This window comes from Bombina bombina, chromosome 1 (assembly GCF_027579735.1).
Source record: "Bombina bombina isolate aBomBom1 chromosome 1, aBomBom1.pri, whole genome shotgun sequence".
In the NCBI taxonomy this organism is placed as follows: domain Eukaryota; kingdom Metazoa; phylum Chordata; class Amphibia; order Anura; family Bombinatoridae; genus Bombina; species Bombina bombina.
This window is the reverse complement of record NC_069499.1, coordinates 1,034,679,873-1,034,698,032: the sequence shown is the minus strand read 5'-3', so window position 1 is coordinate 1,034,698,032 and position 18,160 is coordinate 1,034,679,873. Positions and strand designations below refer to the sequence as shown.

Here is an 18,160-nt window from a genome sequence, read left to right as displayed (position 1 = left end):
GGAGTCCACCACTGTCACCATGTCTATCTAGCGTTATCATACATATATAAAAAAATTAAACGATCTTACCAGAATCTATGCCGTGGAAACAGGAACACCAGCCTTTTCAACGTGTGACAGGTTAGTAGCATCGCTCCTGACATGGACTTGAGAGCAGAAAGTAGGCAGCAAAACTTGTCAACGTTAATTGCTTATGAAGCTGTTAATCTGAGTTGGGATGGTTTCGCAGAAAGACTCTCCTTGCATCTCCGGACAATAACATTCACCCATGCTCTCACTGAGAGGCTGACAGGACTACTTAAAACTCCAGTCCCATTGTGAAGAGTACTACCCTCCATAAGAGACTACTCCGAATCTTCCGACACTTCTCTGCCAACCTCCTGTAACGAAAGGCAAATAATGACTGGGGTATGAGGGGAGTGGGGAGGTATTTAAGCCTTTGGCTGGGGTGTGTCTGCCTCCTCCTGGTGGCCAGGTTCTTAATTCCCACAAGTAATGAATGAAGCAGTGGACTCTCCTCCTATTAAGATGGAAAAAATATTATGTATAATTGGACACCTAAAAAAAGTCTTCTCAAACTACAAATGCATATTCTCCAACATTCCCTTCTGCATTTGATTGCATCCTACTACCATTAACCTCACAATCCTGCATAAGTTAAATCCTTTTTATAATACAATAAATATTTAGGCGATCAATCTACCAACTCCTTGTCCCATATCAAGTCTTTGCTTGCTATAATATCCAAGCTACAAGAATTGCTGGCATGAAATCTAAGTTTCTCTATTTCTGCTCTTCTGATCAGTGTTCAATCTGGCTGTTGTTCTCATAACTTTAATGAAATAACTCTCACCAAGGGAACAGTTTAGTGGTTGTTGTTTCTCTCACTAGTTGCAGCTAGTTGCAGCTATTCTTTCTTCCTGCTTAACTAACTATGGGCCTGATTATCTAAAACTCTCCACTCAGGGGACATGATCTAAAATGATCTGTCAGTGCTATGAAGTCCATGATGGGATGATCTAAACGCACCTTTTACACCGTGAGTATGTGGTGATGAGATATAGAAATATAGTTTCTAAGCATTTAAAACTGGATACATATTATCCATAAAAAAAATGTATAAACAATACACATCCAATATGTACTGAAAATATTTTACATTCCAATGTTCTTCACACAGGGGAAAATGTTCTATGTATGTTTAAATAGATATATCTGTATATACCTATGCGTAAATAAATATATATATATATATATATATATATATATATTTATTTATTACTGGCCACTTTATTAGGTACACCTGTTCAATTGCTTGGTAACACAAATTGCTAATCAGCCAATCACATGGCAGCAACTCAATGCATTTAGGCATCTAGACGTGATAGAAACGACTTGCTGAAGTTCAAACTGAGCATCAGAATGGGGAAGAAAGGGGATTTAAGTGACTTTGAACGTGGCATGGCTGTTGGTGCCAGACGGGCTGGTCTGAGTATTTAAAAAAAAACTGCTGATCTACTGGGGTTTTCATGCACAACCATCTCTAGGGTTTACAGAGAATGGTCTGAAAAAGAGAAAATATCCAGTGAGTTGCACTTGTGTGGACAACAATGCCTTGTTGATGTCAGATTTCAGAGGAGAATGGGCAGACTGGTTCAAGATGATATAAAGGCAATAGTAACTCAAATAACCACTCATTACAACCAAGGTATGCAGAATACCATCTCTGAACGCACAACACGTCAAACCTTGAAGCAGATGAGCTACAGCAGAAAAAGACCACACCAGGTGCCACTCCTGTCAGCTAAGAACAGGAAACTGAGGCTACAATTCGCACAGGGTCACCAAAATTGGACAATAGAACATTGAAAAAACGTTGCCTGGTCTGATGAGTCTAGATTTCAGCTGCAACATTCAGATGGTAGGGTCAGAATTTGGCGTAAACAACATGAAAGCATGGATCCATCCTGCCTTGTATCAATGGTTCATGCTGGTGGTGTAATGGTGTGGGGGATATTAAACGCCATGGCCTACCTGAGTATTGTTTCTGACCATGTCCATCCCTTTATGACTACAGTGTACCCATCTTCTGATGCCTACTTCCAGCAGGATAATGCAACATGTCACAAAGCTTAAATCATCTCAAACTGGTTTCTTGAACATGACAATGAGTTCACTGTACTCCAATGGCCTCCACAGTTACAAGATCTCAATCCAATAGAGCCTCTTTGGGATGTGGTGGAACGGGAGATTTGCATCATGGACGTGCAGCCGACAAATCTGCAGCAACTGCATGATGCTCTCATGTCAATATAGACCAAAATATCTGAGGAATGTTTCCAACACCTTGTTGAATCTATGCCACAAAGAATTAAGGCAGTTCTGAAGGCAAAAGGGGGTCCAACCCGGTACTAGCAAGGTGTACCTAATAAAGTGGCCGGTGAGTGTGTGTGTGTTGCGGCTGCGGGTAAAGTAAGAAATTGGGTAATCCTAGGATTACCCGGGTAAACCTGACATTACTCAAGCAGCTGTAGGTAAAGCCCAATGTAATGTATAGAAAGAGAAAAAACAATATAAAAGTGGAGGCGCTCAGCTTTACAATATATATTATAAATATATGTATATCAAATATAAGTCTTTTGTTGGTGAATTGTATCACAAGAGTTGAATCAATTGAGGAGTTACTGCTTACCAGCTGTTACCTCAATCGTATGAGGTAAGGTTAGTGCCCTAGTTTAAAGGTGATTCGCTGTAAAGCAACTTCTATGTCCTGGTGGTATCCCTGGAGGTCTGTTGTTCAGAATTGGTCCTTCCGTTATGGGAATGAAGATCCTGGGCTCTCTTTAGATAGAAGAATGTAGACTGTAATCCGTCTTTTTTATATCTTTCTTCGATGGTGGTAGGAATACTTGATTCTTGTTTGTAATATCCCTTAGAGAGAGGTGCCTTTTGGTGGTGAGAATCCCCGTTCCCTCAGTATGCAGTCAGGACGTTGTTCCTTTCAAACAGTTAAAAACACATGGCGGGTGGCAGCTATTCAGTGTTATAACGGGCTAACATAAGGGACTTCAAAACCATAAAACTGAAGCATCCGGTGCACCCGGGAAAATGGAGGACTACACTTCTTTTATGTCCTCATACCCAGCACTGCATATGTTATTTTCAGTACTGACTGCGTGGTAATCTTGTCCCAAATTCCAATCTGCCTTTCACTCACAAAACCTGTTGTAATGTAGACTGGTCGCTCACAGAGCACTATGGAGCTGTAGTACAATTACTCCCTCCTCCCTTTCACTGAGTGCAAGAGGACACCATCGAGTTGTAGTCATGGATGGTGTCCTCTTGCACTCAGTGAAAGGGAGGAGGGAGTAATTGTACTACAGCTCCCATAGTGCTCTGTGAGCGACCAGTCTACATTACAACAGGTTTTGTGAGTGAAAGGCAGATTGGAATTTGGGACAAGATTACCACGCAGTCAGTACTGAAAATAACATATGCAGTGCTGGGTATGAGGACATAAAAGAAGTGTAGTCCTCCATTTTCCTGGGTGCACCGGATGCTTCAGTTTTATGGTTTTGAAGTCCCTTATGTTAGCCCGTTATAACACTGAATAGCTGCCACCCGCCAACCGCCATGTGTTTTTAACTGTTTGAAAGGAACGAAGTCCTGACTGCATACTGAGGGAACGGGGATTCTCACCACCAAAAGGCACCTCTCTCTAAGGGATATTACAAACAAGAATCAAGTATTCCTACCACCATCGAAGAAAGATATAAAAAAGACGGATTACAGTCTACATTCTTCTATCTAAAGAGAGCCCAGGATCTTCATTCCCATAACGGAAGGACCAATTCTGAACAACAGACCTCCAGGGATACCACCAGGACATAGAAGTTGCTTTACAGCGAATCACCTTTAAACCAGGGCACTCACCTTACCTCATACGATTGAGGTAACAGCTGGTAATCAGTAACTCCTCTATTGATTCAACTCTTGTGATACAATTCACCAACAAAAGACTTATATTTGATATACATATATTTATAATATATATTGTAAAGCTGAGCGCCTCCACTTTTATATTGTTTTTTCTCTTTCTATACATTTTTTACAGAATCAGGGGTACTCTGTTTCAATATAGAGGCAGCACGCTAGACGCACACTGGGCTGTTTTAACCCACAATACCCAGAGACACACATCCTAGATTTTAGCGCAGGTGACCTCTTTCTCTTTCACAAAGCCCAATGTAACATGATAAATGTTCTCAGAGTGCATTAAATCACTGCATCAAACATATATACGATGCCCTGTAATTCACACATCTTCACTATCTTTTTTGCCTGTGCCTGTGGGGTACAAGGGGTGAAAAGCCTCCCCTGCAAACCTCCTTCCCCAAGTATCCCTTGGGGTGGATGCCTGAGGTTCAGCAGGGGGCCTTCCTTGAACCCCCTAGGCCGAAGCAAAAAATAATAATGTAGATGTGGGAAATACATTATATCGGGCATTACCCACAGCCACTTGGGTAATGTCAGGTTTACCTGGGTAATCCTAGGTTTACCCGGATTTCTGACTTTACCCATAACACACACACACACACATATATATATATATATATATATATATATATATATATATATATATACAGGGAGTGCAGAATTATTAGGCAAATTAGTATTTTGACCACATCATCCTCTTTATGCATGTTGTCTTACTCCAAGCTGTATAGGCTCGAAAGCCTACTACCAATTAAGCATATTAGGTGATGTGCATCTCTGTAATGAGAAGGGGTGTGGTCTAATGACATCAACACCCTATATCCAGGTGTGCATAATTATTAGGCAACTTCCATTCCTTTGGCAAAATGGGGTCAAAAGAAGGACTTGACAGGCTCAGAAAAGTCAAAAATAGTGAGATAACTTGCAGAGGGATGCAGCACTCTTAAAATTGCAAAGCTTCTGAAGCGTGATCATCGAACAATCAAGCGTTTCATTCAAAATAGTCAACAGGGTCGCAAGAAGCGTGTGGAAAAACCAAGGCGCAAAATAACTGCCCATGAACTGAGAAAAGTCAAGCGTGCAGCTGCCAAGATGCCACTTGCCACCAGTTTGGCCATATTTCAGAGCTGCAACATCACTGGAGTGCCCAAAAGCACAAGGTGTGCAATACTCAGAGACATGGCCAAGGTAAGAAAGGCTGAAAGACGACCACCACTGAACAAGACACACAAGCTGAAACGTCAAGACTGGGCCAAGACTGATTTTTCTAAGGTTTTATGGACTGATGAAATGAGAGTGAGTCGTGATGGGCCAGATGGATGGGCCCGTGGCTGGATTGGTAAAGGGCAGAGAGCTCCAGTCCGACTCAGACGCCAGCAAGGTGGAGGTGGAGTACTGGTTTGGGCTGGTATCATCAAAGATGAGCTTGTGGGGCCTTTTCGGGTTGAGGATGGAGTCAAGCTCAACTCCCAGTCCTACTGCCAGTTTCTGGAAGACACCTTCTTCAAGCAGTGGTACAGGAAGAAGTCTGCATCCTTCAAGAAAAACATGATTTTCATGCAGGACAATGCTCCATCACACGCGTCCAAGTACTCCACAGCGTGGCTGGCAAGAAAGGGTATAAAAGAAGAAAATCTAATGACATGGCCTCCTTGTTCACCTGATCTGAAACCCCATTGAGAACCTGTGGTCCATCATCAAATGTGAGATTTACAAGGAGGGAAAACAGTACACCTCTCTGAACAGTGTCTGGGAGGCTGTGGTTGCTGCTGCACGCAATGTTGATGGTGAACAGATCAAAACACTGACAGAATCCATGGATGGCAGGCTTTTGAGTGTCCTTGCAAAGAAAGGTGGCTATATTGGTCACTGATTTGTTTTTGTTTTGTTTTTGAATGTCAGAAATGTATATTTGTGAATGTTGAGATGTTATATTGGTTTCACTGGTAAAAATAAATAATTGAAATGGGTATATATTTGTTTTTTGTTAAGTGCCTAATAATTATGCACAGTAATAGTCACCTGCACACACAGATATCCCCCTAAAATAGCTATAACTAAAAACAAATTAAAAACTACTTACAAAACTATTCAGCTTTGATATTAATGAGTTTTTTGGGTTCATTGAGAACATGGTTGTTGTTCAATAATAAAATTAATCCTCAAAAATACAACTTGCCTAATAATTCTGCACTCCCTGTATATATATATATATATAATATATATATATATATAATTTTCTTCTATGAAAAGAACATTGGAATGTAAAATATTCATAAATACCATCAGGTATACCATCTAGTGAAATCCTTGTGCAATGCAATGATAAATTTATCGATGTGCGATGGACATGATCCACTATCTGTGTACATATATTAGAAAAATGGAGCTGATAGACTTGCTCGAAAAGGTATGTATGTATATATATATATATATATATATATATATATATATATATATATATATAAAACAAAAAAGAGAAGATTTCAGTCTCAAGTCAAACTGACAAATTATATATTTCACAGTAATAGTCTTATTATATTAACCCCTAGTAGCGATCGCCCATAGCCCTTCCTTTATGACAAATAAGAGAATCACAGTCCCAAATCAAGTGTACTGGGTTATTTCCACAAAGTCTCTTACATATGGTCGATTGCGGTATGGGTCTTATCTTCAAATTTACACAGTCGTTATGTAAAGTGTACCGCTACGCATTTGGCACCATTTGCTTAAATTCGTTTTTTTTTGGGGACTTTATATATAAAACAATGTCAATGAAAGTCTGGTATAAGGTATTCCAAGGTATATAAATTAAGCCACCATATGGATATCTATTCCACTCAAACCCCTAAAGTAGCAAGTAACAATACTCTGTAAAATCCTACTAACGGAACACAGTGAGTATAAATGCAGTCCTTTAAAGTGCCAAACCCTTCAAGGCAGCCGTCACAGAAATCTCATACTTTAGATCAAGTCAAGTCAGTAATGGAGGATGTATATATGCGGTAGTATAGCGGGATAAGCAACAACACTCAGGCAGCTTGTAGCTGCATAACTCACCGCTCTTGCTTGAAGCTGAGAACCGCAATATCGTATGCGTGAAGAGAGTTCATAACAGGTGCTTCATTTTCCACGGCGTCCAAATACAGCCCTGATGCCGAAATTCGACCGGTTCCGATCACGTGATACGCATCTAGCATAGCAGCCAATGGGATCCGTTTGCCTACCAGGAGGCTCCAAAAGATAAGATAAGATAAGTAGGAGGGGATACACTGTGTCAGAGAGAAAGGGGAGTGGAATAGAGGCAAGCTCCTACTGCAGCCTGGATAGTGCTGGGAATGTTAAGCAAAAAATGAAAATAGAATATATCCAAGCTGCAAACATGAAGTTTAAAACCAAAAAAGTATTTATTCAATTCCACTTGGGATAAAAATGATGAGAAAAACAACAAGGGGGTCCAGCATATCAGTGTGGCCAGCTGAGCTTTTTGGCCACACTGATATGCTGAACCCCCTTGTTGTTTTTCTCATCATTTTAATCCCAAGTGGAATTGAATAAAGACTTTTTTGGTTTTAAATGTCACGTTTGCAGCTTGGATATATTCTATTTTCATTTTATACTATATATATATATATATATATATATATATATATATATATATATATATATTATATATATATATATATATAAATATAAATATATATATATATATATATATATATATATATATATATATATCTTACACAACCTTAGCACTCCCTGTAAGGTAACAATGGCCGATGCAGAGTCTCCAAACACACTCCAAAGAAATAACTTGCACCCGGTTACTTCAATAGGGATGTTACCACTTTATTCACATATTGTGGTACACTTTTGGAAGTCCATGGTGAGAGCCATTACAGATGTTAGTGCCCCCAAGGCTTTTTACTTATAATATGAGCGCAAGAATAGGAGCACTACTGATTTGCCCGTTTTGTGGCTGGTTATTGCTACTGCGAGTTTGCGGTAGCAATTAGCACTCTGAAAATAAACCAGAGATTAGATCTCTGGTTAATTTTCTAAAAGTGCTCCAAATGCCCCCAAAAAAGAGGGCATTATAGTTTATTTATTTAAAAAAATAACAGCACTAGGCAGTTTTGGGGTTTAAAGTTGGTGGAAGTGGGGTGTTAGAAAAAAAAACGGCATTGCAAAGTGCCTTTACATTAGGGTCTATGGGAACTGTGTGTTCCCATAGACCCTAATGTATGCTAATATACATATATTTGTATGTGTATATAGACATATTAACACAAATATATTTCTATATAATCATATACATATATCTTTAAAAATGTTGCCCATTGCTGCACTACTTACCCTCTTCACTGCATGAGGTTCTGATGCCTATGGAAGCGCACTCTTGTGAGCTCAATGCTTCCTCACAATGCGAACAATTGCGATTTACTTGTAATACCGGCACAAATTATCGTGCGCTGGTATTACAAAGTGGAGCGTTAATATCTCTTGCACGCAAGTGATATTTAGCGCTCCACTTGTAATCTAGCACTCTAACTCCACAAACATTGTTTATGAGGAAATACAGTAGTTTCCATATGTCATCCTGCTCTGCTGTAATCAAAAGTTTGAAAAAGACAAAAAGATAAAACAAGGATAAATATAAAGATAAAGCAAGGATAAATTTAATAAATATACAAATCTGTATTTAATGAAACAAGTGCTTTTGTAGCCACTGTGTCTTTAATTTCTAACTCATAGTAAATATTCACAACCTGCACAACATAAAATCCTCACTTGATTTGCCTTGCAGTGGTATCCACATGCCCCCTATTAATTTGTTTCTTTACCAGACTACACCTATGTTGCACCACTTTGCAAACAAAACATTGGCCTGGCATGCAGGGTAATAACTACTGGGGGTCTCTAAAGTCTCAGTCAGTAGCGGGCCCACTCCTTTAAGAGGTCCATCTGGCCCTTTAATCAGTATTGGTTTGATAAAGATCTGTGCCCCTGGCTTCACCTGCATCATGTTCATCCCTTATGTGTGCCCCCCAAAAACTATTCTCACAGTGTAAGGAAAGTGTATGGATTTCCCTTTACAAATATGGTGGCAGTGTTTCCAAGATGGCTGTCACAGTGTAACTGTAAAAAAAAAACTGCCACCATAGTTGTACAAGAAGGCTCCTCAATAGCATATCTTCTAATGTGGACAAGCCAAGGGGTAAGGATGATGCACAATCACAAAGAAGCAGCCTCTTCTTGCTCCTATGTGGCTGCTGGCTCAGCTTTTGTTGATTTCATATAGATTAGTGAGGTTACACCCCTGCTAGCAAGGCAGGGATCAGTAAGGAAAGAAAAACAAAGGCAAAGAAAACAACGTAGGTGGAAGATGTGGTTGTTAATTTCTGAACGGATTACCAAATCTCTGAAAAAAAACACCCTTAAATTTAACCGCTCTAAGGCTAGATTACAAGTGGAGTGCTATTTTGTGCTTACACGTTAACTTCACTAGACTGAAGTTTTTATATATATATATATATATATATATATATATATATATATATATATATATATATATATATATATATATATACACCTACAGGGAGTGCAGAATTATTAGGCAAGTTGTATTTTTGAGGATTAATTTTATTATTGAACAACAACCATGTTCTCAATGAACCCAAAAACTCATTAATATCAAAGCTGAATAGTTTTGGAAGTAGTTTTTAGTTTGTTTTTAGTTATAGCTATTTTAGGGGGATATCTGTGTGTGCAGGTGACTATTACTGTGCATAATTATTAGGCAACTTAACAAAAAACAAATATATACCCATTTCAATTATTTATTTTTACCAGTGAAACCAATATAACATCTCAACATTCACAAATATACATTTCTGACATTCAAAAACAAAACAAAAACAAATCAGTGACCAATATAGCCACCTTTCTTTGCAAGGACACTCAAAAGCCTGCCATCCATGGATTCTGTCAGTGTTTTGATCTGTTCACCATCAACATTGCGTGCAGCAGCAACCACAGCCTCCCAGACACTGTTCAGAGAGGTGTACTGTTTTCCCTCCTTGTAAATCTCACATTTGATGATGGACCACAGGTTCTCAATGGGGTTCAGATCAGGTGAACAAGGAGGCCATGTCATTAGATTTTCTTCTTTTATACCCTTTCTTGCCAGCCACGCTGTGGAGTACTTGGACGCGTGTGATGGAGCATTGTCCTGCATGAAAATCATGTTTTTCTTGAAGGATGCAGACTTCTTCCTGTACCACTGCTTGAAGAAGGTGTCTTCCAGAAACTGGCAGTAGGACTGGGAGTTGAGCTTGACTCCATCCTCAACCCGAAAAGGCCCCACAAGCTCATCTTTGATGATACCAGCCCAAACCAGTACTCCACCTCCACCTTGCTGGCGTCTGAGTCGGACTGGAGCTCTCTGCCCTTTACCAATCCAGCCACGGGCCCATCCATCTGGCCCATCAAGACTCACTCTCATTTCATCAGTCCATAAAACCTTAGAAAAATCAGTCTTGAGATATTTCTTGGCCCAGTCTTGACGTTTCAGCTTGTGTGTCTTGTTCAGTGGTGGTCATCTTTCAGCCTTTCTTACATTGGCCATGTCTCTGAGTATTGCACACCTTGTGCTTTTGGGCACTCCAGTGATGTTGCAGCTCTGAAATATGGCCAAACTGGTGGCAATTGGCATCATGGCAGCTGCACGCTTGACTTTTCTCAGTTCATGGGCAGTTATTTTGCGCCTTGGTTTTTCCACACGCTTCTTGCGACCCTGTTGACTATTTTGAATGAAACGCTTGATTGTTCGATGATCACGCTTCAGAAGCTTTGCAATTTTAAGAGTGCTGCATCCCTCTGCAAGATATCTCACTATTTTTGACTTTTCTGAGCCTGTCAAGTCCTTCTTTTGACCCATTTTGCCAAAGAAAAGGAAGTTGCCTAATAATTATGCACACCTGATATAGGGTGTTGATGTCATTAGACCACACCCCTTCTCATTACAGAGATGCACATCACCTAATATGCTTAATTGGTAGTAGGCGTTCGAGCCTATACAGCTTGGAGTAAGACAACATGCATAAAGAGGATGATGTGGTCAAAATACTAATTTGCCTAATAATTCTGCACTCCCTGTATACTTGTATATCTATTCCTATAGATAAGTTCTTGAAATGAAGAGGTACTCTCAGGACTTTTATTTTCCAATGTTTCTTCAACTTTTTATTTTCATATCAGGTCAGGTCAACGTTTCGGTCATATAGAGAGCACCCTGGCATTAAATATAACAGCGAGTGCTTAGATCTACAGAGTTGGATATTCCTATAGATATATATGTATTTTACATTAACAGTATCAAATATATATAGAAATATCTGTTTAATAATATAAAGCAATGTTCTTGATATATTAAAAATAAAATATTAAAAAATGTTAATATAAATGATTCAAAATTAAAACATATAGATCTATTCTATGGAGTATTTAGAATATTTCATAGTATGTATGATTATTTTAAATAAATTCTATTAATATATTTTAAGATTTTATATTTAATATATCATGAATGCGCATTGAAGATAGCAATTCTTTTTTGTTAGTCTTAAGTTATTGGAGTGACGAATCCAAGTTTGAAAATTTTGGATCCAATCGTAGACAATGGGGTCTATTTATATATGTGCGGATAGACATGATCCGCTATAGCGAACCATGTCCGCCGCACATCGATAAGACCGCTGCTTCTTAACTCCTGTTTCCGGTGAGCCTGAATGCTTGCGCAGAAACAAGGGGAACAGGGGCTATTCGGCCCTTGTTAAATAGACCCCAATATGTGAGAAGAAGAGTTAGAGAGAGATGGAAGAATGAGTGCAACATCGTGCAGAGTCTGTACTGGTTTGGGGCTGCATTTCTGCCAGTGGTGTTGGCGATATTGTCCAAATTGATTGGATCATGAATGCTGAAAAGTACAGACAGGTTTTAATTCATCATGCAATTCCTTCTGTAAAGCGCCTAATTGGGAATGGTTTTATTTTTCAGCATTATAACGATTCCAAGCACACTGCTAATGCAAAAACAGCTGATACAACACTGACAGTCATGGACTGACCTCCACAGAGTCCAGACCTGAATATTATAGAGGCAGTATGTGATCACGTGGACAGAGAAATAAATAAAAAACAAGCTAAATCTAAAGAAGAACTCTGGGAAGTGCTGAAATAAGCCTGGTATAATATGCCAGAAGATTACTTCAGAAAACTTCAGGACAGTCTCTTCAAAAGTGTTCAAGATGTGCTTAGTGCCAAGGGAGGTCGCACTAAATACTGACTTTTGCCTAAAGACGCCATTTTGTTCTATAAAATGTGTTTTTCTATATTTTGTGTACGTTTCGAGAGAGAGAGAGAGAGAGAGAGAGAGAGAGAGAGAGATTTTATATACATTAAAACATATAAATACATCTGTAAACACACACACATATATATACATACACATACATACATATTTAGACATGCTTATATATTAAAACCTTTTGCAGTCCTTTGTTTTCTAACACCCTATACACGATCCTTCTGACTTTTTGGGTTTTTTAAGCAGGAGGTGTCAGAAAAGTTACCACAGGGATAACTGGCTTGTGGCGGCCAAGCGTTCAGAGCGACGACGCTTTTTGATCCTTGTCGGCTCTTCCTATCATTGTGAAGCAGAATTCACCAAGCGTTGGATTGTTCACCCACTAATAATGTCAAAGTGAAGAAATTCAACGAAGCGCGGGTAAACGGCGGGAGTAACTATGACTCTCTTAAGGTAGCCAAATGCCTTGTCATCTAATTATTGACGCGCATGAATGGATGAACGAGATTCCCACTGTCCCTACCTACTATCTAGCGAAACCATCAGCAGTTATTTCATGACCAAGGAAATTCACCTTAGTTCTACACCATTGAGCTTTTTGAATTGAGAGTTTTACACCTGCCCTTTTAAATTGATTAAGTACATGCCTGGCTTCTTCCAAGTGTTCATCAAAAGTAGAGCTTTTGATTAATATATCATCCACATAGCATAATGTCCCCCTCTCAGCAGCATCAGGCATAGCCTTATGCATAAAAATACCAAACTCCTGTCCCAAATTAATATATCCAAAAGGCATCCTGACCCAGGTAAACTGTTCTCCACCAAATGAAAATGCAAGTTTAGGTTGGTCCTCCTCACACACCTTGACAGTCCAGTAACCTTGCGCACAGTCTAAGGTCGTAAACATTTTAGAACCTTGTATCTATGCAAGACATTGATCTATGTATGGGACTGGCCATCCCGACATAGGCACATGCTTAAAAGTCATAAGATGTGTGAGCACCTGTTATAACTGCCCAGTCTCTTTACTTGTTACAATAGGCAGTCCCAATCTTGTATAACATCAAGGTAGAGATGTCTTGTAAAGTAGACTCACCCCTGCTAGGAGAATGTTCCCGGATTCTTGCCGCTTCCCGCTACTCGCAGAGTCTGGCCCGTCCACAGAGAGCTTACTCGTTCCCGGGGCAGTGGGATAGTGTCAAAACAGAGCCCCTCTTTTTGCCTCCGTCTTATCCTCCGCTCTCCTCCTGGGCCCCTCTCCACTCGCGGTAACTTGGCGTCTGACGTCACCGGAATCTCCACATCCGGCTTCCTTCTCCTCAGCTGTTCGATCGGCTGTCAGATCCGTCTGATGGGTGCTGGCTGGCTAGATAGATAGCGGTTACAAGCTACCACCGTGCACGCTCCGTTTCAGTTAATTCCAGGACAAAAAGTGATGAGCTGCACCAGGGTACTCGTTAAAACACTTTTATTCCTTGTCACAGAAAAACTTCCCTCAAGAAGTATTATTACACAACAACAAAGGACACCGTGGTGTGTATAGAAATCGCCCAAAGAGCTATTGCTGACGCGTTTCAGCCTTACTGGCCATAATCGTAGCATATTGCTCATAATCCCAATCCACCTTTAAATACATTGTGCTAAATTGTGATTGGATAAAAGAATTATCCTGGGCGTTTTCTAAAAACACACCTCTTACATATATTCACCAATATAAAACATTGTTCCCAAATGTTTAACAAATAATAATAATAAGTAATACAAATATTATGCAATTGCTTGTTTTTAGATGAACTCTTGGTAGGGCCTTGTAGTAGACTTACAGCTAGGATAGTATATTTCTAGACTTTCAATTTCAAAACTTCTTTTATTTTAATTTTGATTACTTAGTTAGCCAACATATCCCTATCATTCTTTAAGCTCTAAACTACTATAATTTGATGTTTGCTTTTGTTTATAAATCCCTTTCCAAGATTTTTTAAAATATTAATTGAGTCATTAGAAAACTGAAAAAAACCACACAACTATGCAAAGAATTATAGAAAACACCTTACATAAAATTTTATTTTCCTCTATCTCTTTGCTAAAGACTATTGTTGCCAAAAATTAATAAATTTAATTAGATAAGATGACTTCCGGTGGGCGGGCGCTGAGAGTGGAAGCAGGGGAGAGGAGCTCTGGACCCTTGGCCCCTACTTTGAGCTGGAAACACTCGAAACGGCCCATAATTAGCCAAATTCCTTGGCAGGGAATAAATACCCCTGTCCAGAGCACTACGGTAAGGAGTCTGACACCCGACTCCCCCGCCGCGGAGCGCAACCAGAGAGAAAGGCAGAGGAGAGTGGCTGCAATAAGGGCGGCTGAAAGACAGGGCATAATAACAGCCCCAGAATTGTACCGGAGGGCTCCTTCAGGATCTAGAGTCCCAAGCGAGGTGCCCCAAGCAGAAGGAAGGAGGAAGGATCGGGTGAGGGGGTGAGTTGGAGCTTTGGCGGCAAAACGCCATCTTGACATAGCTGAGGGGAAGGTGAAGTGACGCACACAATATTACATGGTGCTAGCCCCCACAGAGACATACACCATAAGAAGTCTAAGAAGCTAAACGCCAGACACAAAATTTACACAAGCGAAAGAGAAAGGCCCCAGATTGTAATAGGATTTGAGAGTTATAAACACTATTGCTGCATATCAAGCGACAGGCCAGGGCTTGTGCTGTGTTGGGACTTTATTATTTTATTACTGCAGCAAACAGCCTCACCCACTGGTGTTAACCAACAAAGAAGTAATCAACACAATTCCAAATAAAAACACAGACAGACAAAGGATTATAAGCAAACTCCTCTGCCACATGTCAAGCATAATAGTCAATTGCTAATTTGCTGAGCAATATAACAGAGGAGGTGGAAGACAGGACCTGCAGAGATATATCACAGAAGAAGGCAGGAGAGTCCTATACAGATATTCTACATATACCACAGCTGAGGGATTACAAGATCAAGCCTAACTCTCTGGTCACCTTTTTTTTTTCTCTGTGGAAGCTGAGTATACACAGGCGCAACATACAGGCTGCGCTAGACAAAATCACATACGCAGTTGAAAGTGATTTCTCGCCAGATCCCATAGAGAGGGCCACCCTCGAGGACATCACTGACATTCTCATTCATTTATCTGATATAAAAGGCTGTGATAACGCACCCCATCACAATGCAGGGCTAATCTGAATGGGCTCACGCCCCCCCCGCTCACCCTTCCTTTATGTTTATTGAATATTGCAATATCCTCTAAAAGACCTGAGACACCCAGACCTGTTTCTAGCGGTCGATTATCCTTATAAAATACATTAACACCATATATGTGTACAGTTGAAGCAACAACTGTGGAACTCTCAACGCTGTATGCAAAAGTATTACGATTCATATTCCAAGAAAACGGACACAATGACAAACAGGCTAAAGAACGCTGATAAAAGAAAGCACCAGATTGATAGTCACCAAGCTCCAGGACCTGCGGAAGATGCTGGACCCAATAGTCTCATGGATGCCCACCCAATTGTCTCACAAATCTCAGCGTTGTTCCTACCCAAGATAGACCAACTCCAAACAGGTATGGATTCTCTTACAGCCGAAGTTAAATCTTTTAATGGCAGATTGACACGGGTGGAGCAGCAGATGGCAGAAGGGGAGACCCGTCACAGAGAAACTGAATCCCATGTCCATACCTTACAACAACAGAACGAACGGCTGTGGGCAAAGATTGACGACCTGGAAAATAGGTCGCGACGGAACAACCTAAGGATAGTGGGCATCCCTGAGTCAATCCCAGGCTCTCAGCTGGTGGAGTTTGCAGAAAACATCTTGCCGGGACTCCTTAATATCTCCAAAGACTACCTTCCTTGCACAGTGGAAAGAGCGCACAGAGTGGGAGACCAGAGCAAACACAAGGAAAAAAAACAACCATCACGCCAAGTCATGTGAAATATCTCAACTTCAAGGACAAAATCTCATTCTACAAGCTTATAGGAAAGCTCCCACTCTCGAATACAATGGAAAAAGGACTATACCTCTTCCAAGATTACTCTCGGCAGTAGCTGCCAGGAGGCGAGAATTTTCACCATACTGTAAGCAACTGTTAGAACAGGGCAGAACAGCAGCCTTATTGTTTCCGGCAAGATTGAGATTACAAACCTCGAGAGGACACTGTTTTTTGACTCGCCTAACTTGCTCAAGCTTCACCTGCAAAAAGAGGGGGGAGAGAGGGCAAGGGGCAAATGAAGATGACTCTGATGCTTAGGACTGGGTTCTTTGCCTGGTCGATAGAAATTGATCATTAACAGATAAGCAACATTACTGCAATGAAGAAATGTATCCTTGCAAAGTGAGGGGGGGGGGGGACCCACTTTATTGTTGGACAGGAAAGTTAGTCCATTGTTGAACTGTTGGGTTGTTAAGAGGGGAGGTTATTGTTCATTTGGTTCTAAATGTATGCACTGTTTACTGCATTTGTGTCACTTAATTTTGTGTACTAACTGTCTGTATTAGGAAAAGAGCTGACCGGGCCTGCCTCTGGGTGCCACCTTGGAGGGGAGGGTAGGATTATCGGTAATAAGCACAGTAACGGTGAGTACCACATCTTTACGTATAATCTGAAATTAATCTGCACCACTACACAAGCATAAGGTCCACCCACAAAGATAAAACACCATAAATAAATATACACGAACATATAAAATGAGACTGACCACATGGAATGTAGGTGGGATTTACATCTCCAATTAAGAGAAAAGGCTATACTCAGACATTTGAACACTTTTAAAGACAGACATAGCAATACTTGAAGAAACTCACCTCTCGCAGAAAGAACATCAAAAACTCAGACAGGGCTGGGTGGGGGAAGTGGCTACACCACAACTTACGAGAAAAAAAGGGCCAGGGGAGTGGCGATCCTCTTCCGCAGAGGTCTAGACTACACTATCTCGCAATCTCTAGTTGATACTGAAGGCAGATTTGTAATGGTAAATTTGACAATAGGGGAACTTCGAATGGTTATCTGTGGGGTGTATGGTCCACATACTGAAAATAAATCTTTTCTCACACAGTTACAGACCAAGCTTATACAGTTTGCAGACCTCCCAATGGTAGTAGGGGGAGACTTCAATATTGCCCCACACACGCCAGCAGATAGGTTCCGAAACCCAAACTTCACATCACAACACAGAATAGAATACAAAGGATCTAAGAGGGAAACACGTATCTTACATAACTTCAAAGGTTCCTTGTCACTGTCAGACGTCTGGAGAGATAGAAACCCAGAAGCGCGAGACTACACTTGCCTACACCCAGCAAAAACTACCCTGTCACGTATAGACTATTTTCTGATCACCAACTCCTTTTGCTCCCGTATAACAGATACTAAAATTGATCCTATAACAATCTCAGATCATGCACCAGTCTCCTTACAAATAGACACTGATATTTCACACAAACGAGGACATAGATGGAAATTCCCGACACATCTGTACCATGACCTTAACTTGCGCAGGCACCTAATAGGAGAATGGTTGGTGTATAGGGACCTCAACGCCGAACATGTGAATAATATTTCACTTTTCTGGGAAACGGCAAAAGCAGTCCTGAGGGGGGTGGTGACAGCATATGCAGCCAAAGTTAGGAAAAAATGTAGAGCAAGAGGGGAACTCCTTCTGAGGCAATTACTAAATGCCAGAAACAAATACTTGCGTTAATCCCACCACACAGAACAGACTCAAATATAGAAAGACCAAAGACCTTAGAGACACCTA

At 40.5% G+C, this 18,160-nt stretch overlaps 1 protein-coding gene across 1 annotated transcript in view; it reads right to left on the bottom strand.

Moving 5' to 3' along the window:
* LOC128662744 (adenosine deaminase) overlaps positions 1 to 13,159 on the bottom strand; it is a 262,634-nt gene extending 249,475 nt beyond the window's left edge. Inside the window, exon 1 of the mRNA XM_053716677.1 lies at positions 13,007 to 13,159. Within this exon, the coding sequence (XP_053572652.1) occupies positions 13,007 to 13,159 (153 nt within the window). The remainder of the gene's footprint in view (positions 1 to 13,006) is intronic.
* Positions 13,160 to 18,160: the final 5,001 nt, after the last annotated feature.